Source organism: Epargyreus clarus, unplaced genomic scaffold (assembly GCF_041222505.1).
Source record: "Epargyreus clarus isolate Ecla_fem2 unplaced genomic scaffold, WU_Ecla_fem_2.2 ptg000003l, whole genome shotgun sequence".
NCBI classification, from domain to species: Eukaryota; Metazoa; Arthropoda; class Insecta; order Lepidoptera; family Hesperiidae; genus Epargyreus; species Epargyreus clarus.
The window spans coordinates 2,381,361-2,402,983 of NW_027332211.1; the positions used below are offsets into that span (position 1 = coordinate 2,381,361).

Below are 21,623 nucleotides of genomic sequence, written 5' to 3' on the forward strand. Positions count from 1 at the left end.
GTATATCTAAACTTTTGTTATACTTATAGAAAGAAATATAGTGGGCAGAGCGTAGGTACAACCTCCGTCTTTAAACTTATTTAGGAGACTTCATTTTAATACTCCACCATCTTATGAAGACCATTTTTCACCATAAAATTGGCTGAATCAATCAATTCACTTTGGCTAGATCAAAACGCCCTTCCCGAAATATCCTGGATCCACCAAGGGCATGTATAACGGACTGGGTTTTTTTTTATAATACAGGAGTAACAGACGAGCATGCAGTCCACCTGATGGTAAGTGGCTACTGCCGCCCATGGACATCTGTGATCAACCCCAAATAGGGTTAGATATTCCTATCTGAGGTCGGCCACAGATCCGCTGCTACTCCTGAGGACTAAGATGGAACGCCTCGGAAAAGTATGTCTCCCTTACCACACCAAAACGGAACACATCAGCGCTTAACACTGCTGTTATAACAGAAATAGGTGTGGCGGTGGTGCCGCCGGAGTCGAACCACAAAGGGTTCTACCACCTTCAAATGGGTAAATTGTATAAAGACGATTAATTGCTACCGATTAGTGGTAAGTGCATTACCTGCAAAATGTTGATAAGTTCCTGCATGAAGTCCGCGTTGAGCATGGCGCGCGTGCTCACGTGGTAGTTCTGCAGGTTGATGTAGCACTGCACCGCGAGCCGTTGCGCCTCTATCGGGTTGTCCTTAACTATGTACAATAATTTTATGTTTCAGAAGTGGGAAATGGTTATACTTCCATATGTCAAGCTGTGACTGCCACCCCTTACGTAACTGTATATAATTAACATCACATATTACTACCTCAAATCGATCATAGGTGATTTGTGAGGACGAAGGTATGTCACCTGACCCTAGTAGTAAATAGCCGCTAACCTTCAATAGTATGTAACTATATAAAGTTAATTGCAGTTTGAGCTAATAACCCTTTCTGAAAACCTTTTTTAATTTTACAACATACAAGATTTCCGCGATGTGGATATCATACACACACAAAGAAGAGTAACACACACAAAGAAATCTAAATTCATCCTTTTCATGTCTAAAGTAATAATATAATGCAGAAACAGGTTCACTAATGATATTATAACTTTGCAGAGACTTACATTTCTTATTAATATTCCTGAGCGACGCGAACGTCTTTGGCTCGATGACGCTGAACGCCGCCTTGGGAATGATGCGGCACAGCTCCGCCAACGCACGTAGCGCGTTCATGCGGATGTAGAACCACACCGCTGCGTCGTCGCCCAGGATCCCTGGGATATTGCGGAGTTTCTGGTTTTATAATATAGAGGTAGTGGAACCGAGCAGTTCACAATGGTAAGTGGTAACAGCCTCTCATGGATATCTTTAAATCATTTACAAAAAAAATATATAAAAAAGTTTGGAAAATCCAAAAGTGCACGACTCATAATGCTCATTTAATTATGAAATATATAAAAAAAAAAAAAAAACTTAAGTCGTTCAAAATTAATTGCCGAAAAAACAGCTGTAGTAGGAAGAAGGTACTGCACAAGCGCCCCTGGTGGAATAAATGTACATAATATCTATAGATATACAGTCTTGTAGTTTTCGTTTTTTATTAATTGCAATTAAACGACACTGAATTAATTAATCATTCGCATTCAGTGACCTACAATCGTCGATTAGAATTTTTAAAAAAAAAATTAACTCAAATGATGGATTTTTTCACAAGTTACAGTGTTTTCAGGTTTCACACATGACGGACAGGAAAATGTTTGACCTATTTTGGTGTTTTTTTCCAATTCTATTGCAGTAAATCAATTTTTAAAAAGTATGGAATTAATCTCCATTAAATTATCTCGACAATAGTATGCAAAATATCTTGATTCCGTGAACTATCAAGGCTATAATAATAAAAATAACCGCCAAAATGAAAAAAAATTTTCGATCGTAAAGCACTCTCTGATGCTTCGCATCATGAGTCGTGCAATAGAGTATAATAACGCACACCATCTTTGTATTACAACACGGATTATTGGACAATAAGACGAAATTGTTTCTCAAGACTGCACTTCAGTAAAAAACTATTCAATTTAAAGTTGAGAAACACAAAACATACTTATAGTTTCTTACCACAAAGGGCCTCGATAATGTTGGTGTCCGACATTCGCACGGCTGAAGGCAACAGCTTAGTCATGTTGGCGACGCCCATCGCTGCGTCGGCGAGGAGATCCACGTGGGAACTCAGGAGTTGGTGGCAAAAGACCAGATCCGTTCCTGTCTCGAATAGAGCCTAAAAAATACGTTAATAAATGTAGTAAAAACATATTAACATTCAATTTACCAACTTAGCCCAAGCCAGGAACGTATAGTAAGTCTACTAAGATCTAGTATCATAATTAAAATTTGGTTTCAGAAAAGCGCTTTAAAATTTCAAGAAACATAAAATTACCTTTGATTAACAATATAGGAATACTTACATCTCTGCCATTACTAGTAAAGGACATTTTCGTCAGAACTGCTAGGCAGTGAGGTTTCATCGCTGGAAGGGCCATCTCCAGATACGCTAGCAGCCGCAAAATACAACCAGACTGGTACAGATGGGCGGCATTCTCTTCAGTCTCCACGTAGTCTCGAAGCACTCCGAGGACCAGAGTGTGGACATCTCGGAACTCGTAGGACTAGGATTAAAGAAAACATATGTTTTTTCATGAAATTAAAGTAGCAAATGAACATTTTCCACGAGTTATTTTCCTTTAGATTCCTTTTTTTTATTACGAGGGGGAACCTTCAAAAGGTACCCAACGACGTGGGAACGACACCGGGTTATGTGGTATTTTTGCCGCACTAAAACCCCCCTGGTGGCCGTCCTCAACGCTTGGTGGAGAACTCTGGGATCTCCGACGGAACACAACCGGAGTCTTCCAAGCGCGATGCCCCGTTCGGGCTCTGCCCTGGGGGAGCAGTTTTGGTTCCTCCCACAGTCGCAGGACGAAGTAGTCGCTAGTTTCAAATTTATTTAGTACAAGGACAAGGAAGTCGAGGTACCGTGCTAATTACCTCCAAAATATCGCAAAGATCCAAAACCCCAGTGGAAGCTCGAAATGTCTTTTGCACATTCTGGTCTTTGTAACGGCAAATGAGCTGATCAACAGTCTTCAAAGCTGCATGCTGTATCGCTAAGTACTGGCTCTGCATCAATGCCAGTAGAGACGGCCAGCTGAACTGCTGGTTCTTCGTGACTTCGGAGGCACAGACTGGATCGTCCAGCAAGTTGCTGAGGGTCTAAAGATTCAGGTATTGTCATTTAAGTGTAAGTTAATAGTGCTTTAGAAATTAGCTAATCAGTTATTTGTTTAATAGGAACTCGAATCCACCTTGCAAGATAGACAAAATCTAGATCATCGACCGCGTCTACTGAAAGTATATTTCGTGTTTATGATATGCGTCTTTAAGTCGAAATTACTATTAACTGTCTGGAAGAATTTATGGGGCATGGATTTGTTTATAAATATTTAGGTACCTGTAAGCAATTTTTCTGTACATCAGGATCGAGGCTATTCTTCATTCTCGTGCAAAGACTGTTGAGTATATTTGCCGAGACCAGTTGCTCGCAACCAAGGGGCTCTCTAGTAAGCTCCGACAAAACTAGAGATGCAAATTCGAGGACAAACACATCTTCAACCTAAAAACATTGATATCGTATGGATATCAAGCCACTGGAGATAATTATTTTACTTCCTTTTGTTTTATTATTATTACATTCAACTGCCAACGTATGCGATAGTAGAATACTGATATAATGAAAAAAATTGGCTTACATTCCTCGCTATTCCTCACCTTTACTAACATATAAGCAATCTTCCTCAAATTTTGTGGATCAGCCAGCACTTGCTCTGGGCCGCGGGGCAGCTGACACAGCTGAGCTAGAGCCTTCAGTGCAAAGCGCCTGATGTTCAGCTCCGGATGGTCTACATGGGGTAGGATGAAGGAGATCGCTTGCAAGTTGAACAAGGTGACGCGGTTCACCATGTCTTGTGCGGAGAACTTCGTGATAGCTCGAAGGGTCTGTAAAAATCGAGCAAAATACCTACTTTAAGTGACACGACTAGATTTGAGAGCCATGATGGCTGAACATAAAGTGAAGTGACTTTACAGACAGGAAAGTTACTAATTTTCTGTATATTTGCGATATACGTTATATATTTGGTACGCGCTTTAGCCTAAACGGCTTGACCAATTTACATAACTAAATACATAGCTGTAGGTACAAAGCGCCATTAAATCCGACGTAGTAACGCAAATAACACTGTATACTTACCTCCATTAAAATTAAAAAATAGGCTTTTGATTTCGCCTTTTCGGCGCGGCAGACGGGTTTCTCATTTGTGAAAATATTGTGACTTTTATTTAAATCTATATACTTCCCAGATACTTACCTGACATAATATCTCCGGCTCTTTGGACGCCAAAAGTAGGATCGACGTGTAGGCACTCTCCGGTGTTACATTATATGCATGAAAAGATAAGTCCTTTTTATCTGCCGACCTGTTCTCCCTCTCCTTTTGGAGTGGTTTTATAGGTGGTTTCGCCATTTCTAATAAATTTGATGAAATTAACTTCCGCAATGTTTTTTTCAGACACTTTTAAGACGTCAAAACGATTTCTTCTTTTAGTTAAACTTTCAAAAAGTTTTCTTTGAACTTATCACAGAATATCGTTTGTAATCTCCGAACAATAACCAGTATTATTGCTGGTTATTGTTCCGAGCATAGATATATTATCCTACTGATGGTTTCGAGTTTGTAATAGTTGTCAGCAGAATGGCAGAATGTCTAGCTGGCTGCAATTGCTTTTGAGGAATTCATCAATTCATATCAAGACATAATGTCGTAATGACAATAGTTTGCAGACGTCAAATGCTTTGTATTTTTATTTATTCATCATTATAATGGGTAGAAATATTTTGTTGCGCTCCATAGGCGCCATAGCCAGAAAGTTTAGAGTTCTACAGGAAGTGTGGATCCTGCCGTGGTGGGGCAGTGGGGGGATAGCCACTGCTCCTCTTTGGGCTGTGGATATTCTGGTGTTGGTAGTCAAACTTTGCTCCACTTGTGCTGTCGCAGTTGTTAGGGTTCTGATACCACCAGTGATGAAGAGTTTGTACGGAGAGACAGTACTGGTATGATACGAATTATTAAGATTTACTTAAATAATTTTCTGAAAATGATATTCGGTTCGGCTAAAACATAAGTAGATTTTCTTCGTTTCATTAAACTGATAAAGTATTTCACCAACTACCTAATAGTATAAAGGAGATCCTATACTGAGATGAAGCCCTATTCAAATTCAAAGCTCAATATTCAATATGAAAATACACCAATTGCTGAATACAATACAATTTGTGGGTTCAACAGATAACTGGTGCCGCTCAAGGCATAGGCCGGGAGCTGGCTATACAATTCGCGGATCTCGGAGCCACTGTGGTCTGTTGGGACATAAACGGCCGCCTCAACAACGCTTTGGTTGATGAGATAAGGAAGAAGGATGGAGATGTATGACATAATCTTCCTGTGTTCCTTTTTTATAAATTCTAAGAGCAATGAACAATAACTACCTACTACCTCGTTCAATTGTTGCCTTACCAAGTTACTTAGACAAGTTGTAATTTATACGTTACATATGGCCAATGAGTTGAAATAACTCGTGGTTATAATACGCTTCAAATTCACCATTTACGAAATACTGTTATAAAAGAGAAATTGACATGGTCACAATTAAACCCGAAGACTCCTACTAGGATCCAATACGTAGGTACTGTTATAGAATATAAATTGGTATGATAGCCATCACAATAAAACAGACATCGTTATGGTCACTACCACAATCAAACCATACAGTTGTACCAGTATTCAACCACTTCCAGTGCTACGGCTACACAGTGGACGTGACAGTGAAGGAGCAAGTGTTCGCTTTAGCAGCACGCACCCGGCGTCAGTTGACTGACGTCACGATGGTGGTGTCCAACGCGGGCGCTCTCACCTGCGCACCCCTCATGACTCTACGGGCTGAAACTGTCGCAAAGCTTATTGAAATCAACTTGCTCGCGCATTTTTGGGTAAGTAGTTCCCAAAATAGAATTACCATCCTTACCACATAAGAGAATATCGGTATAGGTACCTACTTAGTTTACAATTTGCGCGTGTGTGACAGAAACTGCACACTAGACAAAATCTATTAACGCTAAGCAGCATCAAGTCTGCATCGAGTATAGGCGGCTAGGTAGACTCCACGCCAAACTTCTAGCCCGCTCTGAATATGTTTGTAGTTGTGTTCGACCGCATAGGCTCTTTGTTTACACCTGCTCGCAACAAGTTTAAAGCGGACTAGAAGTTTGGCGCGGATTATACCTAGTCTATATTATCGGTTATGGGGTAGTTGGCCATTAATCTCACGGCAACTAATAAAAGTATCCATCTCGTGTGTTTCGAGCAGGTGATACAAGCTTTCCTCCCAAGTATGATTGAGCGACGCCACGGTCACATCATAGCGATCAATTCCAGCACTGGGCTGATGCCGTTCATCGATATGGCGCCGTACTGCGCCGCCAAATTTGGACTGAGAGGTATCCACTTTAACTCCAAATAATTAAGCCAATCATCCTTTTTGCTCGCCCACCCCCGGGCAAGGGTGTCTTTCAAGAACGAGAATGTTTACGGTTTGTTAGGGTGTAGGTATCATCTAAAAACGTTGAATTTTTCAAGAGAGCCTTCAAGCCCAAATCCGACCCTCCCTCCCCTCCCCCACTCTCCGACCACAACAGAATGATATCTTATTTATTTCAAATAATGTTTCAACTTTCAACCAGGTCTCATGGACTCGCTAACTGAGGAGTTGAGACTGGACACGTGGACGAAGAACATAAACACGACGTCCGTGTATCTCGGCACGGTCACGACGGAACTGTACCCGCCGCCCTGCCATCGGTTCACGTCGTGGTACTCGCAGATAACCGCTCAGGAGGCCGCGAGAATCATCATTGAAGGTAAAGCAAGCTAAAAGTTTTCATAGAAGCGTAAGCGGTCGTTCAACCAAAGATGAGCCAGGTAGCTAAGCGGTGTGCCAATTAAACAATTAAAATTCATTCGAATTTTAATTGTGTAATGTTTGTATCATGACTATTAACTAAAGTACAGCACAGCTGTAAACACTGTCTCGTGCTCACGGTGTGGCGGGCCGCGGGGCGCGCGGCGTCAGTATCGCGAGAGCCAAGCTCGATAGCGGACGGCCGCCTGCGCACATAGTGAGTGGTCGAGCCAGTGCATCACGAGATTAGCAGTACTTATACTACAAATTGTTTATCAGTTTATCTACAAGAGCTAATCTAAGCTAAGCAAAGAAAATCGTGCAATCCTATCGGTGGATAGGACACACATAAGCATGCATAGCTTAGCTAACGCGCATATTTCTGGTGGAAAAGTAGCAGGCAAAAACGCATTAGCTTTGTGGCTTGTGTAGATAGTAACTGGTTGAAACGAAACTGGCGTGATCGGGATGTCGCTTGTTATCTTCAAAGGCGTTAAAAAACATATAGAAGGCTTTATTGGCGGGTTTGAAACATCGGACACCGGTTGGCCGCTAAACCACATTTCCACTGTTTCTTAAGAAATGCATTCTAATACTCGTAAACTACTATTGCACCACTTACAAAAGCATGTATTTTAATAGTCAATTTATTTTTACAGGAATTCGAAAAAACCGCAAAAGCATAAGCATCCCAACATTCATGAAGTTCTTAATACTCCTGAATAATCTTATGCCATACAGAATACGGATAATTTTCACCGATTTCTTCAACTTTGGACACAGAGGGTGGTTTTGTTTTTGTTAAAAACTTCAAATATTTACACTTAACCATTTATGTGGTCATTTGTATTGACAAGGTATTAGATAGTTAACGTACCTACTTACCGTAACAATATGAGTAATATACATGGGTTTGTCGAAATAGTTTAGGAAATACTATTTTAATAAAATATCAAAGAAAGTTTATTGATTGAATTCTTTTATTTTTAATTATTGATTTTGATCACAATTTTGGAGACCAAAGGTTATCGAATCATAATTTACAATGTATAAAATAGGATACAATTATCCTACAGGAAATAGAATTAAGCTGAGAACTCATGGAGCGGTTTTCGGCCGGACATGCAACAGTAGCAATCCTGCTATCCTATCCTATAACGTATCCAGGTTTTTATTTCGAAACTTACGAGACCGCCCTAGCCATAGAACGCGACATGGAATGGACAACTATGTTATCCACATTCAGCGCGTGTTGCCTTACATATTGTTTCAAAAACCGAATAAATAGTATAAAACATTATAAAATATACATTTGGCTGTTTCTATCAAAAGCGGTTTGGCTATGTTAAGTATGCATGCACAATATTTTAAACATACTTCCAAGTAACCAAACTCAAGTAATTTTACTATGGACATACCAATGTATGTCTTACTTACTTTTCAATATTAGGTACCTACATAGATACCCAAAAAGAGGTCCATTTAAATCAGCCTAGCTATGATATGAATCATTTTTAGATCACCTATAATGTCTCCCTAACTCATTTAAGTACAATTATGAATGTTCAATTTATTACTAAACACACTCAAACCGCATTTATCACACATAACTGTTTCTGTGTGTTGAAGTAAGTGTTGATCTCTAGCGTTTTCATTTGTGAATGTCATATTACATAAACTACATCTATGGATGTGTATAGGCACGTGTTGTTGGGAGTGTCGCAATAGAGTTGTACGAGAGGAGAAACTCCGGCCACAATGTTCGCATAGGTGTCGACATAGCTCTTGCAAGTCTAGATGTCTTTGGATGTGCTGGTAGATCTCTTTACGATTATTTCCTGTTAAAGAGCATATTTTGCACCTGAAACAAAACTATCTGTATCAATTTATTTCATATAAGAATAATTCTCATTTAAAAAAAATATGGTATATATTTTTAAATTTATGTGAGTACTACGCTAGTGATGTGAGAGAAACTATCAATCACTTAATTCGATTGAGTTGATAGAGTAGCAATGTGGAGTAAATAGGACTTGTGAAATATATAAGAATTAAGACACATAATATAAGTGATATTTTTCCTTACTTAAATAGAAATCCGATAGGTATATCATGTACTTCTTTTTTGTGGTTATTCAACTCTTCATCTCCTACAAAGAAGTGTCCGCACACATCACAAATCCTTTTCTGAGCAGCCATTACATGTTTTTTAGCATGTTTGTATAAGTCAAATCTTTGCTGGAATTTCTCACCACACTCTTTGCAACGGTGAGTGTACCCCATTGAAGACATATGGTCTATGTTACACGTTTTGTAATGTTCTAAGAATGTCTCTTGGCTTTCGAAGGTTTTACTGCAGTTACAAGCTAATTGTGGGACTGTACTGTGAGTTAAAGTATGTTTTTTCAATTTGCTTTTAGAATCAAACAGCATATCGCAATATATACATGTTCTTATGGCCATATCGCATATGCTGAGGTGATAACAGAGTTTGTTCATGTTCTCGAATGATTGTTTACACCCAAAACATGAGAGTTTATGCTCTGTATTTTTAAGATTGGATTTCTTTGGCTCAGTTTCTTTCAATAGCAACTCATGGACTATTTCAATGTCAGAGTCTAAAACGTCTATATCCATGTTAATACATGTTGCTTTCGAGTCCTTCTTTTTTGGACTGGACTGTTTTGTTTTTTGACTGAGTGATGACCTATCTGTTGCCTCCGCTGTACGGTCTAAAATATTAACAATGGATGGTATGTCATCTTTCCCGAGATTATTCAAGTAGTCTTCAATATTGGCGGTATTATTTAAAAATTCTAGCAGCGAATCTGAGTTATATTCGCAATCAGGTAACGGTTGTACATGAAGCTTTAGTTCGGTTGATTTTTTCTTTTCATTTACAATGGATTCCAGCCAGTCTTGAGAACATTTTGCATTCAATTGAAAATTGTAAAATTCGCGCAACTGAGACACACACGAGGCACATATTTTTTTAGGTAAATCATCGTTTGATAAAATATTAATAGACAAACATGATTTTATGTGTAAATATATTGTTGGATCGCCGAGAACCGAAATATGACTCGAACCCGTATCTAAACAAATTCGGCAACGATTTTGTACATCTGCCATCATCACTTATTGTTTACTTTTTTATTTAACTTTTATCTTTGAAGTTTTCAGTAAAAAAATAAACCAATGAAGTTATTTTGTTATATCGAAGTTTTCGTTATATTTGGTAGCACCAGTTTTGAACATAAAAAAACTATTCTAATGGCTTCACCAATAACAACCACCAACATTAATAAAATTTAATTAAATATAGTTTGATTTGATAAAGGCCTGACTGAAAGGCAGTTGCTTTGTTATGACATTTACATTTTTTCAATTTTAAGACTATATTATAAGCTAATGCTACATTGATATGTAGTGATCTACATCCACGTAAATCTTATTTATTTTTTATTGTTAAACATGAACCTAATAAAATATATTATTTTAAGTTGGAAGACAAAATCTTTTAAAATAATATTCTTTTATTCCTTTCCTACATTAATGTGATAAAAAATATTTTGGGAATTGGAATCTCAACTGTCAAAAATGGCAGCTGTCTGACTCTGTCATTGTTATGAAGTAAATCTACAACTGCAGTCTGCTCTGCTGCAAAATAGAGACTCGAGGCCAAAAAAGAGTACACTAAAATTTTGTGAAAAAGTATATAAAAAACACCGAGAATAATTACGTCTACGCAATTGTAAAATGAGTTCATAATTCCTCGAATAACGTAATATTTACGTGAAACTGCGTTATATTTGAAACTTGGTATTAAGATGTCTTCTCCAGAGGAGGACACTCCTAACTTGGAGGCCGAGGAGTCGTTGCTGTACTCGTCGAGGCATGGCGAGATTTCCGTGGTGAAGGCACTGCTTGAAGCGAAGAAAGAAGGAAAACTAACATTGGACATAGACTGCAAAGGTAACGTTCAAAACATCGTAAAAACCTGCCCAATACAAGCTTTTATTGCGCCTAAATGGGTGTGACAACTGTTTATGTATTCTAATACTATCCTAAAATATTTTCATGAGCTTCTCTTTGTCAGAATAATTTTAGGGGAAATTATTATTATTGGTATTTTTGATATAGATAGGTAATGTTTATTTCGAATTTCAAATTTGTTTTGAATGTAATTTCATATATTTTTTAAATATGGCCTTTATTATAGTTTCTTGTAAATGGACCATAAAAATGGCGTCACCTCAAAATTACTAGTTCAACAATATGTTTTACTGTCTCTGTTCTGAATTGAAGGGTATGGAGGTAAGGGAGATATACTTTTCCGAGGCATTCCAGCTTAGCCTTCAGGGGTGGCGGTGCACCTCAAATGGCTGACCTCAGGCAGGAATCTTGTCATATCTAGGTTTGATTACAGACTTCCATTGAAAGCAGATCCCATTACCATCAGGTGAACTGCATGCTTATCTGCTAGTCCTATATTATAAAAACAATCTAATGTAATTTTTAATATAAATCACTGAAGTGTAATAACTTAAACAGGAAGTACTGTATTGTATGTTATTGTAACCTAATATACCTATTCAATTGACTCATGGTTTATTGGAAATGACACTAGACTTAAGCAGCTTACTCATTGGACAAAATTTACATATTATTAGCAAATAATATTGTGTATTTAATGAAAATCTAAAGTAGATCCTTAATTAACACACTTCTACTGAAATTAATATGAGTCAAATATATTTGAAAATAAATAAAATTTTCAAATATACTTTACTACCAAGTACTAATATTTAATAATTCATTTTTTCAATTTTTTTGTAAATATGAATATCCGGGCTAAAGTACAGTCAAATTATAGTTAATAGTTTTTGGAAGAATATCAGGTTTAATTTCATTTCTACATAGTGTGAAAATGCTCTTATATTGACAGTATACTTCTGTTTTGAATAATAATAATGAACTGGTAGTCCACAAGTATTCAATAAGCCTATCAAAGTTTGTAGAAGAAATGTAGATAATGAATCACCTCTGTATTGTACTTGTCAGCGTCTACAAAATTACATGTATATTTTTCAGGCAAAAGTAAAAGCAACTTAGGATGGACACCTCTCCATTTAGCAACATACTTTGGCCACAAGGATGTGGTGGAGACATTACTTGAGGCGGGGGCCAAAGTGGACGAGGTTAATGACAGTGGGGACACAGCCTTGCACAAGGCTTCGTTTATTGGAAATGAGGTATGGCTTTAATATTAATTTGGGCACAAATTTCAATAACTTCTACCATGAAGTTTAAAGTGAAATTCATGCAGGATAGTGGTTATAAATCATATTTGCCTTGTTAATTCTAAAAAGACATTTTTTTTTATTAATTTTCAATTTTATGTAAATTCAGACAATTTTAACTGTTTTCTTTTCATGCTACACGCGTCGCACGCTGTGCCGTATTAAGGTTATACAATGGGCCGCGCAAGATGCTCAACTGTTTCAGTTTCTATATTCAAATACATGCACAGACACACATACTCACACTCATATAAAGGGGCAAAGAGAGAAAAACGTTCGAGGGGGCTTAACCTTGTTTCCTTCCGTGATCATTTTTATTATTATTATTAAACTATTAAGCTTATTAGAGTAAATTTGTGCGAAAACTGACGGGAGCATTTCCCAACTTCCCCAGGAGCTAGTGATCCTCCTCCTGAAGTACAAAGCGGATGTGCACGTGATGAACGGCGAGGGCCGCACCGCGTGCGACGCGTGCCGCACGCGCGGCGTGCGACGCCTGCTCGAGGCGGCCCAACGCGCGGAGCGGCACGCCCGCGAGCTCAAGCTGCTCACTGCGGCTAAGCAGGGACACCTGGATGGTATACAGGAGCTGGTAAGGATGTGCTATGGTTTTGTTATATTTTTAACACAGAAGTTAGAAATTAACTGTACGTTAATTTGAAGATAAATAAATATTGGCGCACGTAGAATTTCTCTAACCAGTCCCAAATAGGATTTAATCAAATCGTAAGGTTTATAGATGATTTGCAATACCTGCAAAATCCACAGTAAGAACACTAAGAACCCCTTCCTAAATTTAAACACTTCATGTGTCTTTGTTTTACACCCTGTAAAATGTGTTTGTATTTGATAATGTGATGTGTTTGAAATTTAAAAATAGCCATGGTGGAAATGCCTAATATTTGTGACGTGACATGATAGATGTGTGGATATTATTTTTATTCTATTTAAATAAATAATGATGTGGCTTTTTACTCTTGTAACACTAAATTTAAGCTTCAATTTTTGATCAATTGGTAGCAAACAATCAGTCGTACTATCAGTCTATTAGAAAAATCTTCATATTGAATATAAATGGTTTAATGGTTCAGCTTTTCACTTCCAGCTAAGCGGTCCCAACCCGCCGAACATCAACTGCGTGGACTCGCAAGGCAACACGTGTCTGCATTGCGCCTCCTATAGGGGACACGCGCGGATCGCTGTCCTGCTGCTGCAAAATGGTGTTGACACCACATTGAGAAACAATAGTGGTAAGAAATTAACTCTTTTATATTTAGCCCAACATATAGACTTTTTAAGCTTTGAATGAGATTGCGTCTATTTTAGTATCAAAGATTATTATGATGGTGATGTATAAAACTATTGTGTATAATACTGAGGATAAATAGGTAATGGTGATGATGAGAACGAAAATGTTATATGTAGAATGAATGTAATGTAGAGAGAAAAGACGGCAATATGATGGCTCTAACACTGTTAATGATGATAGCAATGTTTATGATAGCACAGCCAGACAGATTTCTAAATAATGAATTTAGATTTCTGACTCTGGGTCTGGGTGTTTGTGTATTTGTTTTTCTATGTGTCCATAGCACCCACGATACAGGGAATCCTATTGTGGGGCTGTGAGTGTAGAAAGCCTTTTTTTATGTTCGCAGGTCAGCTAGCAATCGACATGGCGCGGGACAACGAGATGCGGGAGGTGTTGAGCGTGAGACCGGTGCAGCGGCTGCAGCGCACCGCGGCGCGCTTTGAAGGCCCGCTGCTGAAACGCTCGCGATTCCTCGGCTGGAGAGCTGTTTGGGTGAGCAAGAAATACCATGCAAATTAGAAATATGGTCATGAATCTCTCTTGATGGTAAGTAGTTACTGTTGTGGATGGATGCTGTCATGGACATCTATAAACAATGGCATACAAGATGGGATACGGTTATGAAGTTAGTCAGAGATGAATTACTACTTTTAAAGATAAATTTACAGGGCATCATCTTAATAGTTTACCATATCACACTGGTCAATAGAATAGTTTTTTACCCGATTGCTGGGGATAATGTTTTTGGAGGGTATGTATGTCTCATTCTGTGGTAAGCCCTGCTACTCAAACAACTTCACAGATATTCGAGGTATCGTTTGTCTATATTGTGATAGTGAAGAGTTCTATGAGTTACCATCTACATATCTTTTGTTCCTATTTTTTAAGGATTTAATTTCTCCATCATTTAATTTTCATATAAAATTCCATTTCACCTTACCAGGCGGTCTTACAACGCGGAGTACTACTCTACTACGGGAACCGGGCAGAAGCGGCCCGTGAAGGCAGTCGCTGGCGCGCCCGCAAATACCTCGACGGTGCGAAGCTTACCACGCCGGACACCGAACCCGCACTCATCCTGATCAACTTCAGCGACGGCGACAGCCACCGCCTCGCAGTGCCGCAGGGGGAGAGCGTATCTGCGTGTAGACAGGTTATCTATATTTTTAAACGATATGATTTTAACTGATAGTATTATTTATGAAAATACATATATAAGTAAGTTTACAAAATTACAGAACAATCAGTGAAAAACAGAAACAACACCATTATTCTAACATGTCTTATACGTATCAACTTTGCCTTACTCTCTTAGTTTGGTTTGTGGGAAAATATTTGATTGATTGATGTGATTCACTGTTTATTTAGGGCAAATGACACACTTTTCGCTATAATTACATCTTTCCTAGTTAAATTCAGGTGCCTATTTTTTATTATCATTAAAATTTTGGGAACTAATTCCTCAGCGCTACTGTCCGAAAGTGTACTGTGACTCGTAACTTTTATATTAGATGAAACATTTTATTACACTACACTACACACAATTACATTATATTACAATCATATTACGTATATGTTGCATCCACATTACATTTAAATTTCGGTTTAAATATAAAGTTGAAGTTGTTATTTTCTTTGCATGCTGCGTGACAACTTTGATCAATCACGAACGCGTCTAAAGTATTACTTCAAAGATAAAAAGGTTATTATTAAATAGGTTAAGCTTTTCACCAAACTTAAATCCTATCGATATTTACTTAGTCCTTGGCGATACCCTTTTTATAACCCAATCTTCGGTCTTATCCAACAAATGACAATAATTGGAGCATAATCTATGCATTGTTCCAATGAAAAAAAGAAAGAAGGAAAATCTTTATTTGCATAATTGCAACACAATTAAATTGTAGACAAGAAAATAAAAGCTTGTAAAAAAAAGGACAATCAAAGGATATACTGAATTATTATTAAAATTTATCCTTTTAATTGTCTTTAGTAATACAAAATATGTATATGAACTTAAAAATAAATAAGTATATATTTATTAAATATACTCTTCTTCCTATCTTATATTCCTCCTTCATTTCTCTATTCTCTCGTCTCTACAGTTGTTCAAAATTTTTATTATCTTCCATTTAGTCGTGGATAACGGCGCTGAACGAGCACATCGCGTACTCCGGCCACTACCTGTGGGCGGGCGCGTCGCCGGACACCGCGCGGGAGGCCACTGAGGACCTGGAGGACGAGTGCAAACCGCTCGGTAAGTTTAATTACATTGAATTTAATCTGATGCTGGTGAAGCTCATTTTTTCCGTTGAAACACCAGTTTTAACATCAGTTAATAAATTATTAATATGATACGGTTTATGGAGATAAACAGTGTAGTTTTCTTGACTTTAAATAGCTAAATATTGCGGTGATTTCACGGAAATTTACTTTTGAAATAATAACTACGAGTATTTTTTTTATAACATTGAAGTAGTAATGAGCATACAGCTGAGGGTTAAGTCAAAACGCCTCGGATACATATGTCTCCCTTACCACTTCTCCCTTCAAAGCGTGACACAATAGCGCTTAACACAGGTTTACAGCAACATTAGGCAAAAATATAGGTATGTTGTGGTGGTGCCTCCTAAGTCGAACAACAACGAGCTCTGCCTCCTTCAAAATAAAAAAAATCTAAGTTCTTTTGTCCATCCGCATACTCGTAAATTTATTTACAATGCGTTCTTTCCACAGGCTCAATGCAAGACGCTCTAACGACGGCTACAAACAACTTGGCGCTGCTGGACACACAGCTGCGGGAGTGTGCGGCCATTATCGCCGCGCTCGACAAGAGTGTGAACGTCGGCAACTCGCTACATCACTCTGCGTATATGGTACTTAAATATTTTTATGTGCTTGTTTTTAATTTTTAAACTTCTAGAATTATGGTGTTAATGTTATTATTTATGCTTATTATGCTTAGCTTAGATTTGCAGATTTTCAAAGTTTTTTTTTTAAGTCCTATAAAACTCCCTTAGGGGAGGAATATCAAAGACCCTTCCTTAGTAGGTGTCTATGTTATTGCCCAAATAATATAAGTGTAGCTTCAAAACATCACAAGTATAGCTTCATGGGTTTGGTTTCTGTAATCACGAATCATTTCGTTAGTCGTGTAAAGTTTATTTTATAAGTATAGATTATACCTGATGCGTGCGACTATACTTGCGTTCGTACCTGTGTCCTTACGTGTGTATGTGTGACATTATACGTATATTTAAATGTAAATACATAGTTTAGTAATGATTACTCACTCTTAACAAGAAAATGTAACCAGTTTTAACAATTGAAATTCTCACTTTCATCTATTTTCGTTTTTGAAAAATATTAAAAAAATGTAGTTTTTAGATCATTTACGAATGATCTAAAAACTACATTTCTTTCGCTTGTTCCGCGTAAATTACACCATGACAGCCATTAAATGGCTGACAGGATAGTCAGCCGTTTAAGGCATTTAATGTCTTCCTTCAATTACAAGGCGGTGACATATTTATACTTATCTATGACTATAGTCTGATTCATAATTAGGTGTACAAAATATAAACGAAGGTGTTGACCTATCAAGAAAATACGTTTCAAATGGTAGTTTCTTATATTTTACAATATTAAAGTAATACAACAATAATAAAATAATAATCCAAATAAATTAAGATTAATTCACATTTTATAATATTTATATTACCTCAATTTCTTTTCATACAGTAATAATAATAATAAAAAAGGTTTATGGTAGAAAATTAAAATATGATAATGGTAACACACTCTGAATCCGAAACATTTCTTGTGCCGTCATTTTTAAGTTTCGTAACTAATATTATTCATTTTCGTGATTGTGATCGAACTCTAATGTTTTGTCGTTTTCATAGCGCATTTGTTAAATTGTTTATAGTTGTTGAAGTTTTCGTTTTTTGTTGAATTTGTTAGTTTTTATTTCTTGTTAATTTTGACAGGCACATTTCTTTGTTTACATTTTGGACACCTAATTATCAATCAGATTATATAATAGGTAAATGTAAATGTGTGTCGATGTCATAGATTAGTAAAGATTTCTCTTTCCTAACAAGAAATTGTACCCAGTTTTGAGAATTGAAATAGTTGCGTAAAAATGTTTAGGGACATTTTAGCACGTCTCCAAGCTAAAATGTCCCTAAAATATTTGATATAATTATTTGTTTATTACGTAAATTACGCAGTATTAGTTATTTATTCGTAAATTTTCTCTAAAAATGTTTTAACTTACTAAAATGAGCTGTTTGTGGCTTCATTAAATTTCAAAGCGGCGAAGTATCTTTACTAATCTATCGTCGGTGTGCAGCGGTTCCAGCACGCGTGCGGGTCGGGCGCGGCGGCGCTGGCGGCGCTGCGGCACTGCGCCGCGCTCGTGGCGCAGGCGCGCGACCGCGACGCCGCCGCGCTCGCCAGGGAGGTGCGTGGCACCAACATCGCTAAGTAGTATTGAAGGAACGAACAATTATTTTAGTGGAAAATATATGTTGAAAGGATTTTTGGAAATGCCTAACTTTTAACTTTAAATCGAAGAATTATTATAGTGGAAAATATATGGTGGAAGGATTTTTAGAAAGGGCTCACTTTTAACTTTAAAGAATCGAAGGAGAATTATTATAGTGGAAAAAAATTGTTGAAAGGATTTTTAGAAATAGCTCACTTTTAACTTTAAAATTAACCCTAAATAATTTAATTATATTTTCAATAAAAGAAAACTACAGAATACTGCAATTACGGTCGTTTGCGAAAAGTATTTGAAATAATTCTTAAGATGGCGTCACATCGGCATAAAGACTCAAATTTATAATTGAATTATAATTACAATATATTTTTCTCGTTTTATTACACATATATTAAATGATAAATATGTGGTACATCATTTATCATACGATAATAGCTCTTTATTGTCGGCAAACAAAATATAAGGATCGATTATCACCGCCTCATCTGTCTTACACGAACGAAACCCAACTGGCCCTAACTCTTTACGTGGGACTCGAGTACTGCCACATTAATAATATAAAATTTATACATAGCGAATAAATATTGTTGATCTTACGATACATGATGTTAGTAAAAATAAAATTTATTCTTTAGGTAGAAAGAAATAGGGTCTTAGAAGAAGCTCTGGCAGCGCTAGCGCGGACGCACCACGCCTTAGAGATGTCGGTCGCTGAAGAACTCACCAAGGTAACTTTTGTTTTAAAGTACAAGCTATAACAGAAAATGGATTATAACTTTCATTTTATTCAAGTCGATGTCTTGGTATCTTTATATTATGAAGTATACCATAGATAACAAGTGATTTTTATCTGTATTTGTTTGACTAATATGTATCTATTTCTACAGAGTAAGAGAAAGAAAAAAACATCACATTCTCAGAACGAATCAAAAGAGAACTTTTTCGACGTATACGAAGGTAAGTTTAATATTTGCACAGTAATACATTTTATTCAAATATAAAATAGCCCGTTATAATATAGTCAATGTTAAGGCCTGACCACACAGAATCCGTATACTAGCGCCGCTAGGGTGTTAGCACTATAAGTAAATCCTGACGCCGCTTAGTTGTAATGTACGGAGTTAGTATTAAGCGGTCACACAGAGCGCGTATGCGTACGCGCGTAATTTTTCTCTTACAATGACGCTATAACATACGCTTATAGTACGCAAATCTGTAAAAAATACAACGTCCGTCGGAAAAAACGCTGAGCGCTGCGCGGCCGTACGCGTTTTGTGTGACCGCTTAATAGTAACTTAGTACAACACAGCTCGGCGCTAGAACGCGGCGTTAGGATTTTCTTCTAGCGCTAACGTTTAGCGCAGCGTTAAAATACGTGTTCTCTTTGGCCAAGCGTTTAAGCCGCACCACATTCTTGCGAGAACGCGAGAAAATTCCGATTCGTATCGGCTCCACATTCTCGTTTCTCGTGCTTTTCTCGCGAGAATGTGGAGCGGGCTTTAGTGTTATGTGGTTACGAGTGATGTTGTATGTGCAGATACGGACTCGGAGGACGACACGCTGGTGACGGCCGGGCTGGCCAGCCCCTGGGGCAGCCCCGAGCCCGCGCGACGGACCCCACTCGGCTGCCTTGATGACGGTTGGTGGGATTGCTTCTTTTCTTGTATTTTCTTTTCTTTTTAGGTGGAATGGAAAGAATGGTAATGCAGTAACGAGCACGTGACGAGAAATGGTTATTGTCGCTTGTAGACATTTACCGAAATATGATGGGCAATTTCATTATGATATTTAAATTGTAGGTTAGGTTACTAATAGTGAATATAGCAAGTGAATGTTGCTTGCAAGGGCGTTGCTAACGGGGAGAAGGGACGAGGGGGTAGCTGTCCCACCTCTCTGATCCTAGAGATTCAAAAATCTTTTTATACGTTCGATTTTTATTATTTGGCGTCACTAATGATCAATTTTTTACCAAGCCCCTAAAAATACTGCTTTTATAAAATAGACACGGGTATTGCTGTTTTAACACTGCAGCTTGACTACGAATTTCTTTACACGTAAACCTGTGTCTATGCGAAAATACAACGAATAGATGGTTATTTAAAGAAATTTCTTTTCATTAAGAAGCATTCACCCAACAGGTGAGCTGACCCCAACGAACGAGGACCGAGACTTCCGTCGTCGCCTGTCCGGGTCCTCGGGCTCGGGCTCCCCGCAGTCGCTGCACACGGCGGTCAGCCCGGCCAGCTCGCGCGGCACGCTGGTCTCGCAGGACGGACACGTGTACAGGAACGCCAGGCCCTACAGGCGTCCCGCCAAACCCAGGTCAGTGCTGGTTCTATGCGGGAAATGTCCGGAAAGTGCTACAAACTGAAAAAGTGCTACATGGCATACTAAGGTCGATGGTAGTCATTCGACGTCGGTCGGAACTCAAAAACGTCCAAACTGTAGTAATTTAGCTTGGACGTTTGAAAATGAAAAAAAATACTCCAATACGCTCGAAGGTGATTGGTAATCACTATCCAGGCGAGGTAAGTGATCCTTGTATGTTGGGTCTACGCGGAAATGTCCGGATCAAAAGTGCTACAAATCGGAAAAAAATGCTACAATGGTGTACCAAAGTAAGTGGTTTGTTCAACATTGGGTAAACGTTTAAAAATGTCTGAATAAAAAGTGCAACACAATGAAAAAAGAGCCACAATGCGCACTAAGGTGAGTGCTAGTAATTTGACATCGGGTTAAAATATCTATATTAAGAGTACTACAAAAAAGGGCTACTATGGCGTAAACTCACTCAAAAGACGAACACAGGGGGGGGGGGGAAGCCGTAGGATGCCCACTTAGCCCAGGTAAGTTGTAGTGACAAACAAGCTAATAAACCGCATGACAGAAAACCTATTTATGAAACGGTAGGATGATATGCATGCAGATAAGAACCGCACGCGGGCACTAACCCGCGTGACAGGAAAGGGACTCTATCAAGAACCGTTGACAAGATTAGAAGTACCAATTTGACAGGTTCATTTGTGGTTCGACTCGGGCGACACCACCGCCACACATATTTCTGCCTTATAACAGCAGTGCTAGGCGCTGCTGTGTTGCGGTTTGAAGGGTGTGGTAAGGGAGACGGACTGCATGCTCGTCTGCTACTCCTATATTATATAAAAACAGTAAATTTATGTTATTTCATAATTTACCTGTATGATACAAAAAAGTGTTTTTTTCTATATTCTAATTATTTCATTTACATAATTTAATAATTTCTTATTTGTTCTTTCAAACAGTTATTTTTGTTTATATAATTTTAAATTATTGTTTTATTAATTTTTACATTTATTTTGTTTCAGTTCTCAATGGTCAATTTAGATAAATACCAGTGACAAAATCGCCCGAAAAATAGCGTATTGCATTTAATTTTACTTTTCCATACGGACAAGA

The 21,623-nt window shown here is 37.9% G+C and overlaps 4 protein-coding genes across 4 annotated transcripts in view; 2 read left to right on the plus strand and 2 right to left on the minus strand.

Moving 5' to 3' along the window:
- Positions 1-4,910, minus strand: part of LOC140749904 (armadillo repeat-containing protein 3) — an 11,186-nt gene extending 6,276 nt beyond the window's left edge. Inside the window, exons 1-8 of the mRNA XM_073083152.1 lie at positions 4,420-4,910; positions 3,821-4,048; positions 3,504-3,665; positions 3,041-3,265; positions 2,461-2,661; positions 2,114-2,273; positions 1,123-1,272; positions 580-707 (exon numbers count right to left, since the gene is read on the minus strand). Of these exons, the coding sequence (XP_072939253.1) occupies positions 580-707; positions 1,123-1,272; positions 2,114-2,273; positions 2,461-2,661; positions 3,041-3,265; positions 3,504-3,665; positions 3,821-4,048; positions 4,420-4,575 (1,410 nt within the window). The 5' untranslated portion in view covers positions 4,576-4,910. The remainder of the gene's footprint in view (positions 1-579; positions 708-1,122; positions 1,273-2,113; positions 2,274-2,460; positions 2,662-3,040; positions 3,266-3,503; positions 3,666-3,820; positions 4,049-4,419) is intronic.
- Positions 4,911-4,931: 21 nt separating this feature from the next.
- LOC140749928 (17-beta-hydroxysteroid dehydrogenase 13) lies at positions 4,932-8,036 on the plus strand. Its single transcript, XM_073083185.1, has 6 exons — positions 4,932-5,162; positions 5,398-5,535; positions 5,907-6,098; positions 6,476-6,605; positions 6,849-7,025; positions 7,726-8,036. Exons 1-6 carry the CDS (start codon positions 4,932-4,934, stop codon positions 7,869-7,871), a joined length of 1,014 nt encoding a protein of 337 aa, XP_072939286.1. The 3' UTR covers positions 7,872-8,036.
- Positions 8,029-10,349, minus strand: LOC140749918 (zinc finger protein 711). Its single transcript, XM_073083175.1, has 2 exons — positions 9,153-10,349; positions 8,029-8,927 (listed from the first exon to the last, which is right to left on the minus strand). Exons 1-2 carry the CDS (start codon positions 10,199-10,201, stop codon positions 8,612-8,614), a joined length of 1,365 nt encoding a protein of 454 aa, XP_072939276.1. The 5' UTR covers positions 10,202-10,349; the 3' UTR covers positions 8,029-8,611.
- Positions 10,350-10,670: 321 nt separating this feature from the next.
- Positions 10,671-21,623, plus strand: part of LOC140749936 (oxysterol-binding protein-related protein 1-like) — a 53,418-nt gene continuing 42,465 nt past the window's right edge. The window contains exons 1-13 of the mRNA XM_073083198.1: positions 10,671-11,041; positions 12,161-12,321; positions 12,764-12,961; positions 13,475-13,619; positions 14,028-14,173; positions 14,625-14,834; positions 15,818-15,938; positions 16,418-16,557; positions 18,036-18,146; positions 18,824-18,916; positions 19,076-19,145; positions 19,726-19,827; positions 20,327-20,510. Coding sequence (XP_072939299.1) covers positions 10,897-11,041; positions 12,161-12,321; positions 12,764-12,961; positions 13,475-13,619; positions 14,028-14,173; positions 14,625-14,834; positions 15,818-15,938; positions 16,418-16,557; positions 18,036-18,146; positions 18,824-18,916; positions 19,076-19,145; positions 19,726-19,827; positions 20,327-20,510 — 1,826 coding nt within the window. The 5' untranslated portion in view covers positions 10,671-10,896. The remainder of the gene's footprint in view (positions 11,042-12,160; positions 12,322-12,763; positions 12,962-13,474; positions 13,620-14,027; positions 14,174-14,624; positions 14,835-15,817; positions 15,939-16,417; positions 16,558-18,035; positions 18,147-18,823; positions 18,917-19,075; positions 19,146-19,725; positions 19,828-20,326; positions 20,511-21,623) is intronic.